Source organism: Pelophylax lessonae (assembly GCF_965119305.1).
Source record: "Pelophylax lessonae genome assembly, chromosome: 10".
In the NCBI taxonomy this organism is placed as follows: domain Eukaryota; kingdom Metazoa; phylum Chordata; class Amphibia; order Anura; family Ranidae; genus Pelophylax; species Pelophylax lessonae.
The window spans coordinates 21,170,064-21,195,605 of NC_138777.1; the positions used below are offsets into that span (position 1 = coordinate 21,170,064).

Below are 25,542 nucleotides of genomic sequence, written 5' to 3' on the forward strand. Positions count from 1 at the left end.
TCTCATCCGATCCGCTGGACGGATGGAAAATAGGGTTTCCATCCATCCAGATTTGACAGATCGAATCGGATGTCAGCGGACATGTCTCCGCTGACATCCGATCCCCCATAGAGATGCATGGGGGGACCGTTCAGATCCGCCAAAAAAAACGGACAGGCGGATCTGAACGGTCCGCTTGTGTGAAAGGGGCCTAAAGGAAAATTGTACAAGATAATTGTATAATGTGTAGCCAGCTTAAGAGTCTGGAGGAGCTGAACATTGCACCAATGATCTGCTGATTGTGAATGCATTGCTCTGCAGGCTCCTTAGAAAAAAAAAAAAAAATTAAATGCACCTTTTACCTGAAATAAAAATGTGCATTTATTTATTTATTTATAAGGGTAAACTTCTCCTTTTAAAAAGAGACATTAAAAACGCCTCCCAACCCCCCCCCCCCCCCCCTCCACCAAAAAAAAAAAAAAAAAAAAAAAAAAGCGTTTGAGGGCAGCGTAAAGGTTTTTTTTGGAAGAAAAGCAGTTTTTGTCCCTGCAATAGTACACAGCCTGCAGTGCATGCACAGTGCAGCTGACAATTAGCATCTATAAACTGTTTAGGCAGCTCCCTCGCCTCCAAAAATGATGCAAAACTGAGTGCCAGGACAATGCAACTTCAGCGCTCATTCACAGACATTACATCATCAGTGGCCACCTAATGCCCAAAGATGGCAGAAAAGGTAGCAGTGCTGGTGGTGCGGGTGGACCTCACATCACTGGACAAGGTAAAACTAAGAGGTAAATTTGATATAATGTGCAAGTATGTTGTTCCTATTGGGTGCATGGCAGCTGCTCCAGGCGACCTGTGGTAGCTCAGTTCTGTTTTAACTAGGCAGAAGAAATGGGAAGATGCAACACATAAGAACTTGGTAGCCTAAAACCTTAATAGTCTTAAAATGCCCCTTTAAAATCCTCACAACTCAAATGAGTACCTAAAAACATATATACCTTTACTGGCTCATCGTCATCTTCCTCACACTCCTCTTCTCCTTCCATCTCCTACAAAACAGGAAAAGGTTTATCTCAAACTGATTATTCATGGATAGAGGTAAACAGGCTACATGGGGGGGGTAGGGGACTGGTGCAGCTGTGGATGGTGTCCAATCAGCTTCTAGCTTCAGCTTGTTCAATTAAACTTTGACAAACAAAAAAACCTGGAAGCTGATTGGTTTCTATGCACAGCTGCACCAGATTTTGTACTCTCCAGTATTAGTAAATCCCCACAAGAGCGCCATTAAACAGTCCACGGTACCAGAATCACAGTGTTCTACTCCTTTCAGCATCTTGTGTTGTGTCATCCATTCACAGATTTCTTTTCCAACGCAGCAGAGGACCCTTGGATCTCAAGGGAACACAAGTGCATTGATGTCATCACACTCCTAGTCCACTGTTTACTTCCTGGGGTTAGAGTAATAGTCTGCAGGAACCTTTGCATTGCATTAATAAATGCACATTTTTCTTTTTGCAATGCGGGTCACAGCTTGTGGGCTTTATGTGTTACTAAACCCAGGAGCCTGCAGTCACTATATCTGCTCTCCCACAGTATACAGAACATGGAAATGCAATTATTTTAGTAAAACTGCTAAATAAATTTGCTCATCAGCAGTGTATAGCAGTCTTGTGGCTTCCATTAGTAAATAGAAAAGTATATCATACATATGGGATTTGGCACAGAAGAAAGGCTTTTTTGTTCTATTAATCATCATCACTATTTTTTTGGGACTTTATACCAATTGTGAACTTACCTATTTATGGACTCACTACAGATTCATTTTGGAGAATACTTTCCTTCACATTTATTGCACCAGTTATGTGTGAATTCTGCTTTCACATATGTTGTTTTCACTTATAAGCATGTTTTATATGCACAGTATTGTATTTAAACACATTGTTGTGATATCATTTACCTATTTTAGCACTGTTTTATATATTCTGATATATTTACAATTTTTTTTCCAATTTTTGCAGTTATTTCTTCGTTTCTTGCTAGGCAAATGATGTCATACATCCCAGGAGTCTTCAGGAGGGGTTTCTACTTAGCACACACTCCCTTCATGCATGCTTAAGCTAAGGGCAGATGGCCGCGGCCACAAACACTAGGTGTTTTTCAAAGGGATTTCTCAACAATGTAGATGTACTCACCTATTACCAGTCTACGCATGTAATTTTATTTTTCCTGGATTTCTCAACAAAATAAAGCATAGACACATGGATGGGGGAGTTTGCTTTGAATATTAAAAATTAAAATAGTGTTTTTGGTGCTCAGATGCAGTAAAGATCCGTATTAAAATGCCTGTTGGCAGGGTTGAACATCTGCATTTACAAGGAAACCCGTACTGAGAAGGCTGGAAACGCCTGGTTGTTTTTGGCTTCACTGACCTGCAACAAACATACCAGACCCCTGATCGACCTACAGGTTTAGGTTAATTGACCCAGCAAGTACTGAAGCCACTGGGTTGAAATGATAGCCAGGCAACCAGATTATTATTTTTTTCTAATTAGAGGCCAGCAATGGCAGGCTTCCTAACTTTCTAAGCAAAGGTTTCCTTTATGTGTACATGGTCATTTCATATTAAAACAATACTCAAAGGTTAAAAAACACACTATACATAAAGAGCTACTCACCTCCTCCTCTCCTTCTTCACCCTCTTCAAACTAAAATAAAGAAAGCATCAGTCAATACTGGGTTACGCCAGGCATAGCACACCCTGATAGTGTCTACATCAGCCTCTCAACCAGGGTTCCATGGAACTCAGATTCCTCTACAAGTTGTGAGGGGGCACTTGATAAAGCATTGGCAGACTGTCTACACCAGGGGTGTCCAAACTATGGCCCTCTAGCTGTTCAGGAACTACAATTCCCATGAGGCATTGTAAATCTGACATTCACAGACATAACTAGGCATGATGGGATTGCTTTTAGTAGCCGAGATCAGGGAAGTGACAGGGGTAGGAGCAGAGATGATTCATGTTGCAGCCGAGATGTTTTAATGTAACCGCGGCAACAGCTGATGTGGCGTAACTTAACACACTACCATGAAAATTCCCTACCCTCCGAGCATGCGCAATGCTATGCTCCTCAGCTGTTCAATGACGTATCCGGAGCGGTGAGCATGCGCACTGCTAAGCTGCTCAGCTGTTCCATGACGTATGTGACGAGGGTAGGGAATTTTCACGAGGTAGGGTTTTTTAACGTTACACCGGGTCTAAGAACCTTCTGGGGTTTGTCTATTCTAAGGGATGGAATACTTCTATACCTATGGCTAGAGACAATTTTTTAGCATATCCCTTGGTTTGCAATATTTATATGTATGGTCTATATGGTGTTCAAAATTTGCACTGACCATTTGTGAGATCGCTCCATTTTGTATCTCCTTCATATATTTTCTATTCCTATCAATAAAAATTTACAATATGAAAACAAAATATAATATACTCAACTCTGTATATTGGTTTTCATACAAAGCAGCTCCGATGCTTTTCTTTTCGGGTCCCCTGCAGACGCTCCCGGCTCCTCCCTCTACCAAGTGCCATCATAGCAAGCCACTTGCTATGGGGGTACTTGTGCAGGAGTTCTCTGTGTGTCCATTGACACACAGGAGCATGGCCTGGCCCTGCCCCCTGCTACCTCCCCACTGGCTGTGAATGACAGTAGCAGGAGCCAATGAGGAGAGAGAGAGAGAGAGAGAGAGAGAGAGAGAGAGAGAGAGAGAGAGAGAGAGAGAGTGTTGCCGTTCCTGGGAAGTGTTGGATCGAGATCAGGCTCAGGTAAGGGGGCAGCTACATGCAGAAGTTGTTTTTTTTTTTTTAGCTCAAAGTAGAAGTTAAAAAAAAATAAATAAAAATAATGCACTAATTTTTTTTGGAGCCCGTTAAGCATTCCATGCAGGTCTCCCACAGATCTGCCAGTGTATCTGTGTGCCTGTACATCCCGTACGGACAAACCGATACAATCTAACAGGAAGGGAGAATGAACTATGACAGCGCGCCACAGTGCCATGATAGTTTGTTGAAAACTACAAGCCGATAGCTGCAAAGGATGCCGGACCTTGTAGTTTTCCTATTCACAGGACACTGAATAAGTAACATGGGCGGGCACATTAATTGTGACCGCGTAGTTTGGGGGGGGGGGGGGGGGGGGGGAGGAGGAGAAGACACCCGCTAGCTGTCAGATCTGAGAAGTGCAGGGGTCCATTCATGCAACAGGTTACACCCTGAAAATGGGTAACATGTTACGAAAGGTGAGCTTACCTTTTAATGCAGAGGATGTCTGTCTTTCGAATTACTTAGAAAAAATATAGGACGGACACCTATTTGTTTTGTATGAGTCATTTTCTTGGCAGCAATGAATTGCTCCCTCACTGCTGAAAATGCTGCAAAAATCTGAGTCACCAACAAGAGAGCACTACCTCGCTCCTCCAGCCAGCAAGGGAGCGACGCATGCAAGGAGTTCAGCATTTTCACTCCCATCTGTGTCCTCCAAAGCAATCCTGCCACTGATTCTTGCACCAGTGTGACACTGCACCATGCGCTCCTGCCTCCTCCTGCTATCTGTCCCCCACTGGCAGGTTATCTTAGTTCCAGTCAATATTGCACCTATTGCTTGCATGGCTATGGGATAGCCATGGTTCTATTTTTTTTGTTTAAGAGGACATTCTAAAAAACAAACAATCAGCTTTTAGTCACCATAAGGTTAGGTACTAACCAACTGTAACCTATTAGCTAAGAACATAAATCCCTGTAGTAACTAAGAATATGAATATTTCATATAAACATACACTGTCTTCATCCTCAATTGCTTCTCCAGTAAAATAAAGAACAGCTCGGGGGACTATTCTTTCCCGGAAAAAGTGACCAAGCTCAAAATCAGCCGCTAGAGAGTTTTCCATCTCTTCATCCTGCAAAGTGAGAAATGCAATGGCTTATTAAAGTGAAACGCCAGGCAAAATGTACTGAAATATCAGGCATTTATATTACAAAATATTAATAATCCACCATTCCCAAGTATTTATTGGTTTATCCCTCCAATGCTGCTGTTTTCCCCTCATCTTCTGTTGGAAGGCCCAAAATGCGATGCAGTAAATTTTCTGCGTTGTCAGCCCTCCTATGTGCATCTCTCAATTCATCTATGCAGTGACCTCACATAACCTTGTCCACCCCATAGGCATTGTCAGCCAAAGACAGTTAAAGTGGAACTTTAACCATAACAACTTGAACATAGGAACAAGTAACATACATTCCACATTAATAATTATGCTACCAAAATTAGTGTGCGCTGTAAATTGCCTCCAGCATTGCTCCTGTTTCTTCTTGCCGGAGGCTGCCATTTTGCTGAAGCCCAGGGCCCCTGAGCAGAAGTAAACCATAAAGCAGAACTAAAACACATCGATTTATCAGTTTTCAAAAAACTGTTACATTCCTGGAATGCCGGGATTGCTACCTGTCACATTTGCTTGTTTCCTCAACCAAACTATCAAACCATCAAATGACTGGTGTCATAACTGATTACATGTACAGCACCATGGCAGTTGCAAATCAAACAGAAGCAGCTTCCTTGGTTGTAAAGGATAAGAGGATTTATTTCTGCTTTAAAGCGGAGTTCCACCCAAAAGTGGAACTTCCGCTTTAGGGAGTCCTGACCCCCCGACATGCCACATTTGGCATGTCATTTTTTGGGGGGGGGGGGGGAGCGGGTACTTAGTTTTGACAGGTACCCGCTCCCACTTCCGCTCGGAGCGCCGCGGCGCCCTGAGCGGAAGTTCTCCTCTCCCCCTCCCTCCCTGCAATCTTCTGGGACACGTCAGAGGTCCCAGAAGATTGCCGGCCAATCACGGCGCGCAGCGCGACTCGCGCATGCGCAGTGGGTACCCGGCTGTGAAGCCGCAAACTGTAACAGCCGGGTGCCCACAGCAGTGATGCCGGCGCCGAGGGAGAGGATCGAGGCTTCCGGCGGCCGCATCGCTGGACCGTTGGACAGGTGAGTAAATGGCTGGAACTCCGCTTTAAGGCTGTTAGCAGATCGGCCTCCACAAATTCAGCAGTGCCTAAAAATTGAGAGTGGGAGCGGCTGGCTCAGGCTTTCAGTGGCTTGTTGAGAGGCTGAACCAGGTGCCGTTCCAGAGTTGTGGGCAGATCCAGACCATATTGTCACAATCTTTCCCTAGCCTGGACCGGCTCCGTGGCTTCAGTCCGCTGTCTGAAGAAAATGGGTCAAAGGAGTGCAAAACTGCACTCCTGTCATTCACAGGAGAAGTATAGCCAAACAAACTTTGGCTGTATTTTTCCTTTAACACAATTGACTCCAACTGCAGCCCTCGTCTCTCTCCAGTTGATGGAGCCTGATTACTCCCATTGACACCAACGATGGGGCATGATTATTCCTGCAACAGACCCCAGGTGCTATGTAATTATTTTGATTCCACTGGCCACAATCTCTAATTATTGGTAAGCAGGACTGGTTTCTCCCCTGCTACCAATGAATATTGCATCCAAGATGGCGCACTCGTATTTTTCTCCCCTAGCCCCCTACCGCCCCCAGCACCACTTCATTCCTAGAACTTGCACACGCGCAGACCTCGGCCTGGATTTCAAATTGTCATGGTGCTTAGTAAGTTTACCAAGTCCAGTGATGTTCCTGGTCACGTGGACTTTCAGGAAGGGAAGAGAACTGCCAGACACAGAAGATGATGTAATCTACAAGTACCGGCAGGCCCAGGATTCGGGGAAAAAGTGTGGAAATGTGCATGGGAAAGTGACTTCACAACATCATACAACGATGTCTCAGCAAAGTGAAGGGCATGCTACACACGTACTTTCTACTGGCTGATGATGTAAAGTTGAGAAGTCGAGTCTACTTAGGCTCTGAAGCGGAAATAACTCCAGCAAAAATTTTACATGAAGGCACTTTCAGTCAATCATGGCTGCTGCTCTTCACTCTAACCTCCAGTAAATGTGTGCCTGTACACGCTTCTCATGCAGTTTTCTGTAGGAACTACAAGTCTCATGAAGATTTGCAAGCTCACTGCACAGTATGGCTCTTAATATGTCAAAATACATGTGCATTTCAGGTGACAACTCTGCTGTTGCATGTATATCATACTAAAATGCAGTTGCCACCCTTTCGCAGGAAGTGCCAGGGCCCCAATTTTTCAGGATACTGTAGGTCTAGAGAGGAAATGGACATCACAAGGATTTAGGTACACGTGTATCATGTGGATTTGACAACTTTTCTCCTTCAGCCAACAGAAAGTTAAGGAACTTGACGTCATTACCATTATAGGAAATACATTGCAGGTAATTTACTCACCATTTCCTCTCCTTCACTGGCTGCTGTGGAAAAGGGAAAAAGGGGGATTAAAAAAAAATGTCAATGAAAAAATCTTTGGAACAATAGAAAGAATGAAAAGAAAGAACGAAAAGCAGTCGGGACAGAGCTGGCAGGCAACAATTGCGGCAAAATCATACCGCGTTTGGGGTGCGATTGGAAGTGATAAAAAACGCACAGGTGTCCCGCAACTTGCGGTGATTCGGGGTACCAATATGTGAACGGAGCCTTAAGTGATTGTAAGGGCCATTTTTTTTTTTTATTACAAACATGTTATACTTACCTGCTCTGGTTTTGTACAGAGCAGCCCAGATCCTCCTGTTCTTAGATCCCTCCTGCCAAGTTCCCCCATAGGAAGCCACTTGCAATGGGGCACTCATGCGTCCTTGCCCCTGTGCCCTGCTGTGTGTGTCTTTTGGACACAGGGGAGGGTGAGAGCCTCTGCTCTCATGCACATCTCTGAATGGAGATCTGGCTAAGATGTGTATTTAAGTTATATTACATTTAACTTTCAACAATACCATGAATTTAAATTCATATGAAATTTGTCAGCCATTATCGGCACCTTTCGCGCAAGAAAAATGCATCCTTTTAAAATTCTATGCATGTCTTTACACTGGTCCGTTGCGCTTCCCTTGTGAGGTTAGGGCTCTTTCAGACACGTTTTTCCAGAGTTTTTACCCTGCAAGATAAAGTTTTCCCTTTGAATCCTATGGGTTTCTTCACACCACTGCGGTACAGGTGCAGTGTGTTTTGTAAAGTCCTGCATGCTGTATCTTTGGTGCGGTTTTAAAAACTACACCAAATACGCAGCCTCCAATTAAAATTAATAGAAATTGGGGTAAAAACACGCCGCAATATTTTTGAGTTCTTCTGTATGGCTCAAACTGCACTGCATTGCATTTGCACCCAACTGGTGCAGGGCCCTTTTTTGTATGCACCAAGATAGATCGCGTTAGTGTTCACACCCATGCGATTCAATTCTGCAAATTGCACTGCGTTTAGCAAATCGATTTCAGGGTGTCAACATACACTTCGCAATTAATTCACTAGAAGGAGTTGCAATTAAGATGCAGAATCTGCAGTGAATTTGCATTGCATCTAGTGTGAACCGGGCCTAAGCACAGTAAAATCGTGGTAAAGATGCAACAAAAATCACATGCGTTTTGGCACCATTATCGGCACTTTTCCCCATCACCAGAAAATTTGGTGCATTTCTAATTGTTAATGTTCATTCGTTTGGACAGACAACAGCTCTCGCCCACATCCAATGTTCTTAAAGAAAGCCTGTTTTGTACCCATGCAGAGCCATGAAACCGGTTTTATTTTTAATGCGAACCCCACCAGTCCTTTTCTTCCCCCTACTGCTCCATTCATCCACTGTGAAAGAGGAAGAACTATGTAAGCTCAGAGTTATGACTTGGAGCTTAGACAGGGCTGAGGACTCTCTATCCCTCCTCATTTGACAGTGATGGCTGTGTGAGCGACCAATCGCCAAACCCCAGTCAGTGCTGGGTGTGTGAGAGACCAATTGCCAAACCCCAGTGCTGGCACTCTAAAGAGCAAGTCACATGCTCTCCATACCTGGAGGTACTAAGCAGCATTCTTTTTCTCTGAAGCCAAATGGAGAAAATGAGGAGTAAAGGGAAAGTGAACATAAGTGCCCATACAAGGCAAAGGAACAGGCTTAGTTAAATGGTGGCCTGATCATCTCTGCTTTAAAGCACAGCACTGATGCCCAGAGGTACAAGACCAAAGCAAATCTGGGCAGAAAAGGGTAAAAAGGGCAACGCATCAAAACAAAAATTCACCTTTGATCGGGCTGAAGAAGTTAAAGAAGGACTCGTTGGGGACTTGTTTCGTTATAGTCCGCACAGTGCCTCGTCCCTTGTGCTTCTGTTTCTTCTTTATTGTTTTAACTGTGATATTTTTGCCTGTTTTCCAGTCAATAGTGCACCTGTTTTTAAAAGAAGAACACAAAAATAAAACAAACACTTCTGTAAAAGGTGAAGGGTAGGGCTGTCCATAGACTTTAAAGGTGGTCAGACATGCAGGATCTAGCGATCCTTACAGTAAGATCTACTGGGAGCTGCAGAGCATTTCAAGAACTCGCAAACTCAGCTCTGCTAAACTCACAATTTGATCTCAATGGTGCCAGCACCTACCTATCAGGAAGGAACAATGGTGAATAAACAAGAATATTTTTATTTGTCTGATCCTCCAAATTCAACATGACATGGTGTGTGAGACCTTAATATTGTATGACACATTAAAGCTAACAGCTCTGTATTTCAGACCTAAAGTAAATCTAAACTCTCAAACTGGATGACGCTTGGTTTGATAAATCTCCGTGTATCAAACTGCCATGGCTTTTTTCCCAAAATTGTATTCTCACCTTTTTCCTATCATTTTTATACCTCAGTGCTGCTAATCTCTTCCAGTCCCATTCAGCCACTTCGGGTCTACATGTAAAATTATTGCTCTGGGCTAGCTTCCAGAAAGCTACAATGGTGGACCATGCCTACACAATGTGTGGAAACATGTAGTCTCCACCAGAGGAGCATCTAATGTGGTACCAGTGTATAAACACAACTGGGATTTGTCACCCTATTAACAGGAAGTGCCTGAACTAAGACTTACCTGGCGATCCTGCCATTATTTCAGTAAAAGCTGCACATATACACAGATCAAAAACAAATTGATATGACCTCAACATGTTAAAGCTCATGTTAGAATGGGTTTAGATTGACTTTAAATAACAAAAAAAAAAAAAAAACACACACAAGGGATTTTGGGTTAGCAGCCATAGAAGGGATTTGCATCAGCCAGCCCATTAGTGCAAAACTGAAAAACAAAAATACTTGTATCAGCTGCGCACATTTAAGCAATTGTAATCCTTTCTCTGCTTTTCCATGCAATTGCAGAAAAGTCTGTCAAAGCCATCAATGCCAGACATATGAACAGAATCATCATTATAAAGTGCCCAATAAACTGGAATTCCACATGTATGTTGTGTTGGTGTGAATATTAAAATAATTTTTAAATGAGGAATTCACCTTTTGATTTTGTATATTTTTTATACTGGGACATTGTGTAGCAAAGTTTCTATATATGGGTCATTAGGCATCTATGGTTCCTGCCACCTCTTATAGAAGCATATTATTGCTCTCCTTTTCAGACGGTGTCCTTATATTGTAATGGTCTCGTTGGCAATACAGGACCTTACTCATGAAATAATTTGATTATCCTCCTCTGAGGATTTGGGACATTCTCCCCACACAGGTCTCTGGACTTTGTCCGGTGTACTCCACGGCTGGTTACTTCCATGGGTCATCCACGGAATCTACTATGGACGATTGATGTCTCAAAACTTCAATTCTATATTGATTTTATTTGCACCTTTGGTGAGCATTTATATATCTTTACATCTTTATATTCTATAATGAAATGAGATGAATTAACATATTTATGTCGATTTGTAATTATGTATAAATTGATTTTTTCTTTTATTGTAAATGGTCCACCTGGGATTCTAAAGGGGTCTTTGAGGAGGCTATTCTCAGCAAAACGCGTTAGACCCATCCCTCATTGGCTGTGACTATGCATATACTTATGTGTAATAATGTTACTATATGACTAGACTATGGTTTGGTCTTATTTATTTTAACTTTTTCATGTTTTTATCAATGTTACTCAAATAAAATGAATTTTTTGTCTGTGATGTGTCAATGGTATTGATACCCTTGTGCTCACCCACTTAGCAACCCTCATCACCATCCCCAATTTTTATAGGTGCGGGGAGGTCTCCCTTTTCCTGGTTGGACCTCACCAAACCCATATTTTATTTATTTTTTCTTCATCGGGATGTGAGGGTTGCACATCTGAGTACTTTAGTTCAGTGTTACCCAACTATCATTCACTATATTTATATGATTTTGTATTTGCGATAAGAGAAAAAAAAATTTCTTCTTTTTACTTTACGAGTCTGCTATCACCTGACTCCACAAAGCCTCTATTGGGTGGTGGGGACCAAAGACTGCTTGCTGCAAGCAAATAAACAGTGTGGTCCTGCCCCTCCATGCATGTCATTCGTCTAGGCGAATGACATTTACAGTGCTCGCTGGGCCTCCTGGCATATGCAAGTCACATATCCCAGGATGCCTAAGTCTTATTCAGTAAGCAGGACGGGGGCTTGCCTCGTGGTGCGTCATTGCAAAGCTCCACCAGCTGAACCCAGAACAGCCTGCAGGCCTCTCAATGAAATCACCAAGTAAGATGGTGGCACGGGACAGAGTGGTGTCTGTTGATAGAAGGTTGTCATCAGGACAATGCTGGATGATCAGGACAATGCTGGATGATCTGCTGGATAGGAGAGTATCTCAACTGTGTAGACAACATTACCCGGTAGGCAGGGGTAAAATAAAAATGTGTGTGTGTGTGTGTGTGTGTGTGGGGGGTTTGGGGGTACAGGTGATAATCTACTCTAACCCCCAGCCACCGCCAGGCTCGGAGGTTCTGTGCTGGGACTCCGGGTCAGTTTGCAATTGAGAGCCAGTGGGACAGAATTCTGATTATGTGACCACTATACTATGGCAGCCAATCAAAGCAATCTGATGATTGGGTCACAACTTCCACCTCCAACACCCACCTAAAGGACAACTGGGAGGCAGTGGGTAAAAGTTAAAGACTTAAAAGGGGGAGGGGAGATCCCAGGTGATGGACTATGTAGACAGCCGATAGACAAGAGTCCATGTCACTGGGAAGCCAGGCAGACATTGCAATAAGGTCCCCCAAAGACTGCAAACATAGGAAAATATTCCATCACACGTGCCATTTCAGGCAAAAATCTGAGATTTTTTTTTTTTTATAAGAAATGGCGATTAGCTAGGAATGGATGTAGTGGGAAGTGTCCTTTTTAGAACTGCACAGAAATGAGATTTAAGAAAGGAATACTGCACTCCCAAAGACACACAAATATTCTTACCCTTCACAGTCAATGATTTCAGGTCCCTCAAAGGAGAATGGGTCAGCAGATTCCGGCTCAGATTTCATTTTGTAGGCTTTTGTCAGGATCTGATTACTGAAATACTCGTTGGGCTCAAAGTGGAACTCTAATGTGAAAGACTGAAATAATGGAAGTTGAGGTTAATGGTAATGAAACCCTCACAGCATCATCATTCGTGCATCTACATGGGAAAAGTTATGTATTGTGCAATTAAAGGGAACCAGTCACAGCCGGGCTTATGCAAGCATCTGAACACAATCTTAAATTATTATAACTGGACCGGCTTGCCTACAAAAGATTTAGATACCACAACTCTTGATCAGTTATCTAATAATTAAATGCTTTAGGAATTATTTGCCTGAAATTGTGCAGCCCTGACAAAGGGCAGTCCTCCATTACCCTTTAAAAACAATGGGGGAGATTTACGAAAACTGGAGCAGACAGAATCTGGTGCAGCTGTGCATAGTAATCAGCTTCTAACTCCAGCTTGCGCAATTAGACCCGGTTCACACTGCCGCGACTTTGAAACCAGCATCCCAGCGTGACTTAAGCACGACTTGCATACAACTTCAACAGAAGTCAGTGCAAGTCCTGCAGGAACCTTTTTCTTAAAGCGAACGACTTAAGTTGCTTCTATAAGAACGGGTTGCACCTAATCGGGTGTGACTTGTCAGGTGACATGTGCTCTTAAAGTTGGAGTGCATGTCGCACTAGTGTGAACCGGGCCTCAAGCTTGGCAATAAAAAAAAAAAAAAAAAAAAAAAAACTTCAAAGTGAATTGGTTACTATGCACAGTTGCACCAGATTCTGTGTGCACCTGTTTTAGTAAATCTCCCCCATTGGTTCATTAAATGGACCCAATACTATAAATGAAAAGGTGAACTCTACAGCGGATTATAAAATACTGCTCTTAAAAGTTAATCTAAACCCTAAATGGAAGAAATTTAGTTTGTTATACTACTGTGAATCAAATGCTTGCCATGTATTTCTATTAACCGGTTGCCGACCGCCGCACGACTATATACTGCGGCGGTCAGCCCCGGCCAGGCAGAGTGACGTAGGGGTACGTCACTCGCCTGTCACTGACTTGTGAGCCAATTGCGGGCGGGCGCCCGGCTCGTTCACTGACAAGTCAGTGCGTGTGTAAAAAAAAAAAAAAATGTGAAAAATATTGTTATTTTTGCAAAATTTACGCTCTTTTGTTTATAGCGCATGATCAAAAAAAAAAAAAAAAAAAAAAAAAAAAATCACACAGGTGATCAAATACCACCAAAAGAAAGCTCTGTTTGTGGGAAAAAAAGGACGTCAAATTCGTTTAGGTACAGCGTCGCACGACCGCTCAATTGTCCGGTAAAGTCGCGCAGTAAAAAAAAAAAAAAAAAAAAATATATCGCAAAAAAACCCCTGGTCTTTTAGCAGCCAAATCCTGCGGGGCTTTTTTTTTTTTCCCTTATCCTCTTTCCACCATCAGTGCTGCAGATCTCCTCCAGCCTCTTTCAGACACTTCCTAGATACATGCACTTGCTCAAGAGTTGGCTGCACATCACTGCTTTGAACTAGTTTACTGAAAGGGACAATGGTGAACCAAGTTTGTGCAATGTGTCATCTCAGTTACTTGTAGTTCCTATCAGTTTCATGTAACAAGCAATTGGTGTTGTCAACTCATAATAGGAAATACCTGAGGAAAAATCTACATGGCAGGATTACTAGGTAATATTAGCAGCTTAAGATTTATGAAGGCTGACAAAACAAAAATTAAAGGATAAGCTCACTTTTTATAAAATAAATAAATGCACATCTTTTTGCAGGTAAAAAATGTATTTCTTTTTTTTTTACGCTGTTGATTTCATTTCACCCACGATCAGCAGATCACTCAAGTACTCTGTCTGCCCGTACCTCCGATAAGGGCAGACAGTTACTGACTTGTAGGAAGGATCAGTGAACTATATGAGCGCTCACCAACAGCCTTGCAGTTCATTGATAACTACAAGGTGTTGGCTGTGATGGCCGACGGTGCTCTGTAGTTTATTCATTCACAGCAAACAAATGACAAGGCCATGTGGGCAGAGCAGTTTTAAATTGTGACAGCAGGTGCAGGGAGAAAATTCCCTGCCTGCTGTCACAGGTGGGGGGGGGGCGGGGAGAAATCAGGGGGAAAGGAGCTGGAACATATCCTTTGAAAATCACATTAGCATGTTAAAGCTTTTGTAACAAAAAAAAAAAAAAACTAAGATCCTGTTTCTGTAAAGGCATGAACAGCAGCACAGTGCTGTGAAATTCTTCTCTTCCTAACTGGTAAAAAACCTTGTTGATTCTGTGTCCCCCTGCCTGTGCTAACCACGATCATCTTGGCTGCCGTGATTACCGTGGTCAGCTTATGTGCCTCCCGTCATCGGCAGCTCTCACCTCTCTTCGGCATGAGAGCTCTTCCTTCCCCGCCCCTCCCACCTCTATTTAGCTGCATAATGCAGCACATAATAGCAGCATATCTGCATGGGATACGTTAACAAAAGTGTAAGTGTTTTTTAGAAATGAAAAAGGCTAAATACCGTCTGACACCGCAGCTGTGCGGTCATGTGATCCCCCTATGCTATATTGAGAGAAGCGAGAGGGGTTGAAATTCCCTTTGCTGGCATGCCCCAATCTATTGAGAGAAGCGGGAGGGGTTGAAATTCCCTTTGCTGGCATGCCGACATCACAGGGCAATCTGGGCCCCTTCCGCTTATCTTCATAGATCGGGCATCAGCACGGGGGGTGGAATCACGTGACCGCACAGCTGCGGTGTCAAACGGTATATAGCCTTTTTAATTCAAGCAAAAAACACACACTTTCGTTAATGGCAGCATATATGCATGTGATACATGTGAAGTCACTTTAAATATCTTCCGAGATTTTATTGATTAGGTTTAGATCCAATTTACTTATGGGATTTGGTTATTTGATTGGCTGTGCATTCAAGAGTGGGGACACAGAGCATGCATGGTCAGTCAGCCACCGTCAGACTTCAGGTGATAACAAGCCCATGACTCAAGCTCAAGTGTGCCACTCATACAAAGTGAAAAAAGAAAAATAATGGGGAAAGCTACGTTAGCCTGCACAATCTGACTGAGAAGTTATACTCTTGCATTGGATTTTCAAAAGCAATTGCTACTTCTGCCCCAGATATAAGACAAACGTCAAGGATGTCTCACTATATGTGCATCATCAGAGGTGCCACGGACAGAACTGCCCTCCTTGACCACAATATACTGCTACTCACCATCGGCTGTCCTGGCCCTGAAAATTTGACTTTCACATCCTGCAAATGTTTTAATATTGGCTCATCGTGCTCCTAGAAGAGAAGTAAATAAATGACAGAAAAATCAAAAAATGAAAGCAGAGCTCTGATAAGTAAATAAAATGCATTTCTGTCCACTTATGTATTCATTAAACCAGAAAATGCTGCATATTAAAAAAAACCTGCATATTATGACAGATCCACACTCCCCATTGCTATTGATGACAGCTTTTCATAAAGTGGAAGTTCACCCAAGAATTACTAAACAGTAGAGCTGCACGATTAATCGTATGAAAATCGCGATCTCGATTCACCCCCCCCCCCTGACGATCTAAACCTGACATATGCTCGATTCTTTGCATAGCTGCATAGCTGTGAGGAAGCAGAGAACAGCTGTGGAAAAAAAAAAGCCTCCCGCAAATGCCTATCAGCATTAGTCTCCCAGTAACTATAAACAAAATGATTACATTGTATCTTTTCCTTCCCTCTGCCAGGGAGAAAGGAAGTTTAAACTTAAAGACTAGACCTTTTTCTGACACTTGTTGCTTGCAAGTTAAAATAATTTTTTTTTGCTAGAAAAGTACTTAGAACCCCCAAACATTTTATATATTTTTTTAGCAGAGACCCTACAGAATAAAATGGCGATTGTTGTAATATTTTATGTGACACTGTATTTGCGCAGCAGTCTTTCAAACGCAATTAATAGACATTAATGAATAAAAAAAAAAAACGTAACAGTAAAGTTATCCCAATTTTTTTTTGTTACACAAAAGAATCGTGATCTTTATTCCAAGCTAAAAAATCGTGATTCTCATTTTGGCCAGAATCGTGCAGCTCTACTAAACAGTAAACAGCCATATATCACATGTACCCAAATAAATGCATAGAATCAGGTTTGATTTCTGTCTACATCCTGGTGTGTCCAGCAATCAGCATAGGAACCTGCCAGGTATTTATCAGCGACACCAATAAACGTATGGCTCTTTTCAGCTCCACATGCCATCTTGGTCTTTGACAACATCAGAGCACAGAGAAGGATTTCCCAATCAGGCTTTGGAATCACAGGACCTAGATAGCATTGGGGGGCTAAAGTGACAATGATTTGCAAGGCGTTGCTGGAAAAAGTCTATGCATTTGGTGCTATGCATGTATCAAGGTAACTGTTTCATATGGCTATTTAATGTTCATAGAGTATTTGTGGGGTGAATGTCCACTTTACCCAGATAAGGCCCTGTCCCTTTTCTAAAAGGAAAGCATATGGTTTACATTTGATTCTACAGCACGCAACTATGGAGTGATCTGTAGAAGCATCAGGAGCTCATTGTTTCACTTTCTGGACCCAAGCTGTCACTTACAGCTGACCACTCTAGTGCTCGTGCCACTGGGGTGCTAAAGAAGCAGAGACTGGGCATTGTTTAAATGGCGCTGGGACAAATCGCCTTTCTCCTACCTCATTTAAAACGACATCCAGGACTCCAAGTGGTTAACACTCTTTCTTGGGCCATTGGGGGGGCCGCTGATCATGTAACTGCAGTGAACGCACTTTGAGCTGCAGACAGTGTGCACACAAATTGCAATGAAAAAAGGGAAGAAGAAAGGCCTGTGGCAGTGAGGGGGGTTAGCCTCTTGCTGCTACCTCCCAGCTTTTAAATGGATCTAAACGCCAGGGGGCAGAGCTGGGCAATCCAATCACGTGACTGCTGTGATTGACATAATTGAAAACTCCCAACTGCAAGTATGCATCAGATATATAAGAAAAAAGGAGGCTTGAAAAAGTACGAAGACATTGGCAGAATGCAGTCCCTTAAAACATGTAAAAGTATAGAAAGAATTTTTGCCCATGGGAATTTAATGTATTCACTATTGAGGTTAAAACCAGACATATTGGGCAATACACGTGTCATAATAAAATAGACACAATAGGTTGATTTAAATTGGTTGAATATATACAATATTGAAAAACACACTCAAACATGTGCTTTTGGATAAGACTACCTGGGGGCACAACTGCCATTACAATTCAGGCTATGGTGCATATCCCTGTGCCTGCGTGGGGTTCCCACGGTTACTCCGGTTTCCTCCCACACTCCAAAGACATGCTGATAGGTTAATTGGATCCTGTATAAAATTGGCCCTATGTATGTATGAATGTGAGTTAGGGACCTTGGATTGTAAGCTCCTTGAGGGCAGGGACTGATGTGAATGTGCAATGTATATGTAAAGCGCTGCGTAAATTGACAGCGCTATACAAGTACCTGAAATAAATATAACTGACTTAGAAGAGTTTATTTACTAAAGCTAGAGAGGGCAACATTAGTCACAATTCTGCAGCTTCTAACCTCAGCTTGTTCAAGCTTTAGCAATAAAACCTGGAAGCGGATTGGTTTCTCTGCAGACTTGTGGCAAGTTTTGCCCTCTCTAGTTTTAATAAACAAACACCATAACGTCGGTTGTGTACAAGTGAGGATAACCTCCCCCTGGACTGAAGTCACATGTCTGATATTTATTTTAATGATTTACAACTTCATGATAAACTCCAAAACTCATTTAGGTCACTGCTCAGATTTTTTATAAGCCAAGTGTTTGTGGACTTCCTATTCCAAACCATGGACACCAATATGTTGCTGGAGGTTATAATTGGCTCCATTTTAGTGGGAAGACTTTTTACAAAAGTATGGAGGGGGTCTGGGGGGAATTTGTGCCCTTTCGGTCAAAAGAGCATTTGTGTGGTTGGGTACTGATGTTGGGTGAGAAGACCTGGCTATCACTCTGCCTTCCAATTCATACCAATGGTGTTCAGTAGGGTTGAGGTCAGGGCTCTGTGCAGAGCTATCCACTTCCTCCACACCAAACTCATCACACCATATCTTTATGGAGCTGGCTAATAGTCTAAAGGCCCGTACACACGATAAGAAAATCTTAAGGGAAATTTTGGCTGACGACCGATCTGCCGATTTTCGGATTGTTAGTATGGTGCTTTCGACAGCAGACTCCGACTTTTCGGCCGAAAAAATCCTGATGTGCAGCAGTGTTAATTTCGTCAACTAAAACCGACCAAAACGTTTTCGTCGACTAACACAATTCAGATGACTAAAATACGACTAAAACTAAAATGGCATTTTAGTCTTAAGACTAAAATACGACTAAAACTAAAATGGCATTTTAGTCAAAAGACTAACTAAAACTAAATCGAAATCTGCTGCCAAAAATTAACACTGGTGCATGCTCAAAGCATAAATAATAACATATTAGATTTTTCACTCCAGGACCAGCAGTAGTATATAATGAGTTTGGAAATTGTAGAGAAATGCTTAAATAATGCATTACAAATTACAATTGAACTACACCCATTTGATTATAGATGACTAAAATGAGTTTTAGTCGACTAAAATGTAGGGCGTTTTAGTCGACTAAAATATACTGGAGTTTTAGTCGACTAAATACGACTAAAACTAAAACACTTGCAGAAGACTAAAATGGGACTAAAACTAAAATGCCATTTTAGTCCCAAGACTAAAACTAAATTGAAATTTGCTGCCAAAATTAACACTGATGTGCAGGCTATAAAATTAAAAAAAATCTTAAGAGCGAGACTAGGCATGCTCAGAGATGAAAGAACACATACAAATCAATTCAACACATGACATCACTTCTGAAGTAGAATTCTGTCGTATGGGAAAATTCGTATGGAAATAACCTCTTCACTTTCCACATCAGACTAGCATGCAACAAAAAAAACGGACGACAGATCGTTCGATAATCTGATCGTGTGTACGGGGCTTAAGGCTTGGTTCACATATATGCAAATTGGATGCGTTTTGAACCGCATCCCATTTCGCATGACGTGAACTAAACTGGCTTTCTATGGAGCTGGTTTACATATGTTCGGACCAGCCCACAGTCCATTTTTAGAGTCCTGTATGTTCAGTTCAGGTGCGATTTCAAGTAAAAATTCATACCTAAACCGGTGAACAAAAACGCACCGGACTCCTTAAAAAAAATAAAAATAAATAAGACCACAATTAGACCATGGCCGGACATATGATCCGAGCCTAAAACATCTTTGTATTCGGTCTTATTAACAGTACCCATTACCAGAAGCACTGAAAGTCAGTAACATAAAAAAGGGATGTCTAATGATCTCCATGACATGTGCTTCATTATAAAAAAAAAGTCTAGCATTGGCATTCCATCAGAAGACTACTCACCTGTAAAGATATATTGATCATGTCTACATTCTTAAAAATAGTCAGCCAGAAGTCAGGGATTCCTTTTGAATCCTCTGCACTCGGCGTGTCCGATATAGTCATCTTGTTTTTTACATCCTCCTATAATAAAGAAACAAAGTAAATTAAATATGTAGCCAAAACTTAGTTTAAGTGATATTAAAGACAGATTTTTTTTTTTTAAAAAACATGCCCTCTGGAAGATCACCCCCCTTCATGACCAAGCCATTTCTTGCAATACGGCAGTGGTTCTCAATTCCGGTCCTCGGGACCCACTAACAGGCCAGATTTTAAGTATTACCTTGGGGGATGCAGACTAGAATACCACAATCACTGAGCAGCAAATGAGATCACCTGTGATGTAATTTAGTTATCTTGCAAACCTGGCCTGTTGGTGGGTCCCGAGGACCGGAGTTGAGAACCACTGCAATACGGCACTGCATTACTTTGACTACTGCGCGTTCGTGCGACACTGTACCCAAATAAAATGTATGTCTTTTTTCCCCACAAATAGAGCTTTGTTTTGGTGGCGTTTGATCACCTTTGCTTTTTTTTTTGCGTTCTAAACAAAAGACCAACAATTTTGAAAAATAAATTTAAAAAATGTGAACTTTCTGCTATAAAACATATCCATTAAAAAAATTGACATCAATTTAGGCCAATATGTATTCTGCTACATATTTTTGGTATAAAAAAAAAAAATCCCAATAAGCGTATATTGATTGGTTTGCACCAAAGTTACAGCGTCTTCAAACTATGGACTATGGGATATTTTTTTATTTAGATTTTCCTTTTTTTACTAGGAATGGGGGCGATCAGCGACTTCTAGGGAGACTGATATTGCGGCGGATAGTCGGGACACTATTTAAAACTGAACATTTTTTGGGGACCAGTGCTAAAAATATGCACTGTCACTGCACTAATGACACTGGCTGGGAAGGGGTTTTCATCAGGGGAGATCAAAAAGGTTAAAAAGGTGTTCCTAGCAAGTGTTTGGTTACTGTGGGGGGAGGTGCTTTTACTAGGGGAACACAAGAACACCGAATCCATGCCTTCCCTTCTCACAGAACAGAAGTCTGCGTTGTTCACATAGCCAGATCGCCGTCTTGCCTCTAACATTCGGCAGGGAGCCCTGGTGCAAGTAGTACAGGTTTTTTAGCACGCACAACTGAACGGACACCATAGTAAATGGGGCAAATGGCCTTGTATTTGTGCTGGGCAATGCTGGCCAGAGCATCCCAACAAATAAGGTGTGAACAGGTTCTCAGACATTTATCAGTGGAACAAGGGTCTCCATTTGGAATCATCTCCTGGATTATGAAAAGGAATTAAAGCTCATCTCCGGGAGGCTCCAATTTAAGACTTCTCTTCCCCAATAACAAGCCAGGCTTGTATCTAGCTTATAAAAATCAGAATTTGGCACAAGTTGGCTTTCACGCAAATAAGTCAACTGGATCGCTGACGAAACTACACTGCCCAAGGTTGATTAGAGGTTGCACCCTTCAATGGGTGCTCTATTCATCTCAAAGGGATTACATCACACTGAAAAAGTAGCGCTGTGTTGGTGTGGTATCCTGGATTCTGAAAACATTTTTCACTGTCATTGACCATCCTAAAGGATAAGTTCACCTTTCAGAACATGCAACACCTGCATTTAGGGTGTTATGTTCCAGCAAACCCACCCCTCATGACCAGGGGCGGGGCTTCTTCTGCCACATTAAAAATTGTCGCTGCTGTGCAGGGCACCGTGCACAGCTACACCACCATTCATTCACAGTGATCTGTGAATGAATAAAACTACAGGTCCTGTCTGCCACTGCGGCAGACAGACTTGTAGTTCTCGATGGACTACAAGTGTGCTGATCAGTGCGCCTGTAGTTCTCACACTTCCTCCTGCTTTCTAAATGAAAGCCTGTATGCAGGTACAGGCAGAGAGCTGGAGCAAGTGTCTGTAAGTGTCTGACATTACACACATGGTCCACTGATCGCAGGTGCAATTCTTTGCAGGATCCTGTCCTGTGGGAGAAAAAAAAAAAAAAAAAGTACATTTTTTTCCCCTGCAAAAATACTTTAACCACGTACCGCCCGTCCTATAGGGAATTGAAGGCGGGAAGGTGGTTAAATCATCCTGACCGGACAGGGGGCGAGCAGAGCAGCGATCGGTGCTGCGGTGTGTCACTCTGACACACCGCATCTCCGATCTCGGGGTAAAGAGCCTACTGACGTAGGCTCTTCACCATGTGACCAGCTTTGTCCAATCACAGCTGGTCACATAGTAAATAGGAAGTGCCGTTGATCAGCTTTCCTAAGGCATGAGTAGAGGAGAGCCGATCTGTGGCTCTCCTGACAGGGGGGGGGGGTCTGCACTGGTAATCAGAGCACTGATTACCAGTGCAGACCCTTGGTGTGCTCCCCATCAGTGCTGCCTGCCAGTGCCCATCATTGCCGCCCACCAGTGCCCCCCATCAGTGCAGGGGAAAAAAAAAAAAAAAAAAAAAAACTTAATTTACAAAATTTTATAACAAAAAAATTTTTTTTTTTTCTTTCAAACTTTTCGGTCTTTTTTTATTTGTTTAGCAAAAAGGAAAAACCTTGCGGTGATCAAATCCCACCAAAAGAAAGCTCCATTTGTAGGAAGAAAAGGACATAGATTTGGTTTAGGTACAGTGTTGCATGACCGCGCAATTGTCATTCAAAATGCAACAGCGCTAAAAGCTATAAATGGGCCTGGGCGGGAAGGGGGAAAAGTGCCCGGTATTGAAGTCGTTAAAGTTATTTTTTTCCCTAAAGGTTAACTTAGCCTTTAATATTTCCCAGCACATTCTGATACTGGTTGTACCACACAACAGTACTGTGGACAGATGAGGACCTATTACAACCCAAGCTACTTGACCTTTCTCCATAATCCTCCTATGAAAGCCACTTTCCACATTGTTCATCTTTTGACATTTCAAGGTTTGTTTTTCCCCCCCACTACACACCATCGAAGCCATCTAAGTAGCTTTACTTACTGCTAATTTTTCTTTATCTTCCTCTTCACCACCGCTATGCCATTCACATTCATCATCTGTCGGCTCCACCTCTCCCGTAACAATGGACATTCTCTGCAAATAAAACATTCAGAGAAGTCAGCTTGGAAAGATGGAAGCATCATGCAAACCTTTTGCAATAAAGACAGCAAAGATAGAGTCTGACTATTTTTTCTGTTTTCAGAGTTAAGAGAAGTGTGGAGAATATAAAAAAAAAAAAAAAACAACCTACTTACTCACCTAGGTGGATGCAGTATCGGTCTGATACTTCATCTGTTCCCCACTGCCATTAAGAGAACTGTGCGATCAAAGACCACTGATCCCTCAGTTCTCAATCTTAAGTGAGCAGAGAGCGGTGACTGTCAGTCACCAGCTCTCTGCTCTGCCCCTCCAGCACTAACTGGAGCCCCAGGCTGTACAGGTGGTTGGAGTGACTGTGTGGTTATGAGTAAGCAATCTCTAGTATCGTGAAACGCGTCCAACTGTCGCATGTTCCTGTGATGCACTGCCTGCATTTATTTTTGATGAGGAATTAAAACACTTTGAATTTTATTAATTCCTGAGTGCGGTCAATATTTCTTTGGCTGTGAAGTATTTGGATGATGGATCCGACTCGCACCGGAATGCCTAGTCTCACCTGAGGGGCTTTTCTTTGTTTGCATCATGGTTGGAGTGGCTGGCTCAGTCTCCCAGCTGCTCGCTGAGAGGCTGAGCCAGCTGCTGATCAGGTATCTGGGTGGATCCCAACATTAGGGTTGGGATCTCTTCAGAGTCTGGACAGGTTGAATGAAGTCACCCGACAGCAGACTTTAGCCCATTGATTGGCTTTGGCCCTATTTCTCCTTTAAAAAGTAACTACATGTTGAGGGGGTTTGCACCTCCCAATGCGGAGGAGGTACTCAACTCCACCAAATCACATTGTTGCTAAAAAAAAAATAAAAAAAAAAGAAAAAAAAAAAAATCAGTGACTTACAGCCCATTCAGACTGGCGCGACACGACTTTGTGGGGCGACTTGCACGGACTTCATATAATTGAAGTCAATGCAAGTCGCCTCCAGGTCGCCCCAAAGTAGTACAGGACCCTTTTTCTAAGTCGAAGCGACTTGTGTCGCTCCTATTAGAACGGGTCCTGTACTAAATGGCGAGCGACCGACCGCGACTTGTCAGGCGACCAAGTCGCCTGACAAGTCGCGCTAGTGTGAATGGACTCTTAAGGCCCGTACACACGTACCGATCGTCGGCATACAAACGTCGGTGGACGAAGGATCTGCCGATTGTACGCGTGTTAGTATGGTGCCTCCGACAGATGTCTGCGCACAATCCGCGGACAAAAGTCTTTCTTGCAAACATGAAAATTTTTGTATGCCGACACCAGAACGGACGATTGTTCGCCTGTCAGTACAGAATTCGGCCGACAGACCGCAGATTTGCAAGACTGGGCATGCTCAGAAAATAGAAAACACAGGGAAAGTTAACCATTACATGACATCACTTCTGCAGTCGGCGGACAAAATTCTTGTGCTGTCTTTGCACTTTTCAGCAGACACCGACATCCCGGGGAGAAAAGAGGAACATTTGTATGCCGACCATCGGTACGTGTGTACGGGGCTTTATGCTCTACAGTTTCTTTGCAAATTATAAAATTATACTGCAGTTGATTGAACATAAGTTGCAATTTGTGGTTATAGGTCTTAGGTGTGTGTTGAGGAAAAGGTGTTTCAGGAGGGATTAACCCTTTACCAATGTTGAGGACTGCTGTTATGTTTTTTGCTCTTCATACCACAAACTTTCTTTTGGATCCTCAAACCAAACGATAAATGCGATTGTGTAGGCATAAAGGTATATTTATGAATAAAACAATTTTATTGATTAAAAGAAAAACATCATACAAAAAGTACACTGTCTAATCATTCCATTACATTATTGCGCGTAGTTTACACACGGCTTCAAAGGCCACAATGGTTAACATTACGAATTAGTGAAGAGATGGTGATTCCTGATGTTAGGGTTTAGACATCCATGCTGAAAAGCGACTGAGGCTGTGACTGAACATAGGGATTTCTGAAAGCGCCCCTTTCAGATTCCTTGGGGACACGACTGGTTATGTAATAAAAGCTGGATTTTCTTCCTCTTGGACACTTCAGCAGTAGACAACCTTCTGCTGAAACACACTATGAATGATGGGTGTCATGGTAACACCCTCTAAGGGGGCACAGCGAAGATGATTGTTTATTCATAGTATGTCCTCAATATTCCAGGATGAATGATGGGCAACATTTATCCCAGAGGACTTGTGGTGGAATAGAAGTAGCATCAGGAACAACTTTGTATTAAAAAAGCGGATTTATTTATTTTTTTACCCTGCCCAGGGGCCTATTAAAGAAAAAAAAAAAAAAAGGAAGAAGAGGGCACTTAAAATATGTAAAACATTAACTTTTTTTTTGTGGAAGGTGAAAACAACGATTAGGTAGGTGTGTAAATTTTTGTTTGCATTGTAGCCCTGATGCATTCGGGCCCTCACTGTTGATCATCAATTACCACTGGTGAGACAATATTGCTGCATTTCACATCTCTACCATGAGGGCTGCCTCCATAGAGACACCGTGCAGAACAAGGCATGTGAAGTTATTAATAGGGGAGCAGCAGCAGC

The 25,542-nt window shown here is 42.5% G+C and overlaps 1 protein-coding gene across 3 annotated transcripts in view; it reads right to left on the reverse strand.

The window, feature by feature from the left end:
• NAP1L4 (nucleosome assembly protein 1 like 4) overlaps nt 1-25,542 on the reverse strand; it is a 60,001-nt gene that overhangs the window by 10,342 nt on the left and 24,117 nt on the right. For 2 of the 3 annotated variants that reach the window (XM_082269758.1, XM_082269760.1), the window contains exons 5-13: nt 22,875-22,967; nt 19,846-19,965; nt 15,620-15,691; nt 12,340-12,479; nt 9,167-9,312; nt 7,338-7,360; nt 4,810-4,929; nt 2,658-2,687; nt 981-1,031 (exon numbers count right to left, since the gene is read on the reverse strand). In XM_082269758.1, coding sequence (XP_082125884.1) covers nt 981-1,031; nt 2,658-2,687; nt 4,810-4,929; nt 7,338-7,360; nt 9,167-9,312; nt 12,340-12,479; nt 15,620-15,691; nt 19,846-19,965; nt 22,875-22,967 — 795 coding nt within the window. The remainder of the gene's footprint in view (nt 1-980; nt 1,032-2,657; nt 2,688-4,809; nt 4,930-7,337; nt 7,361-9,166; nt 9,313-12,339; nt 12,480-15,619; nt 15,692-19,845; nt 19,966-22,874; nt 22,968-25,542) is intronic. The other variant, XM_082269759.1, reaches the window with a different exon arrangement.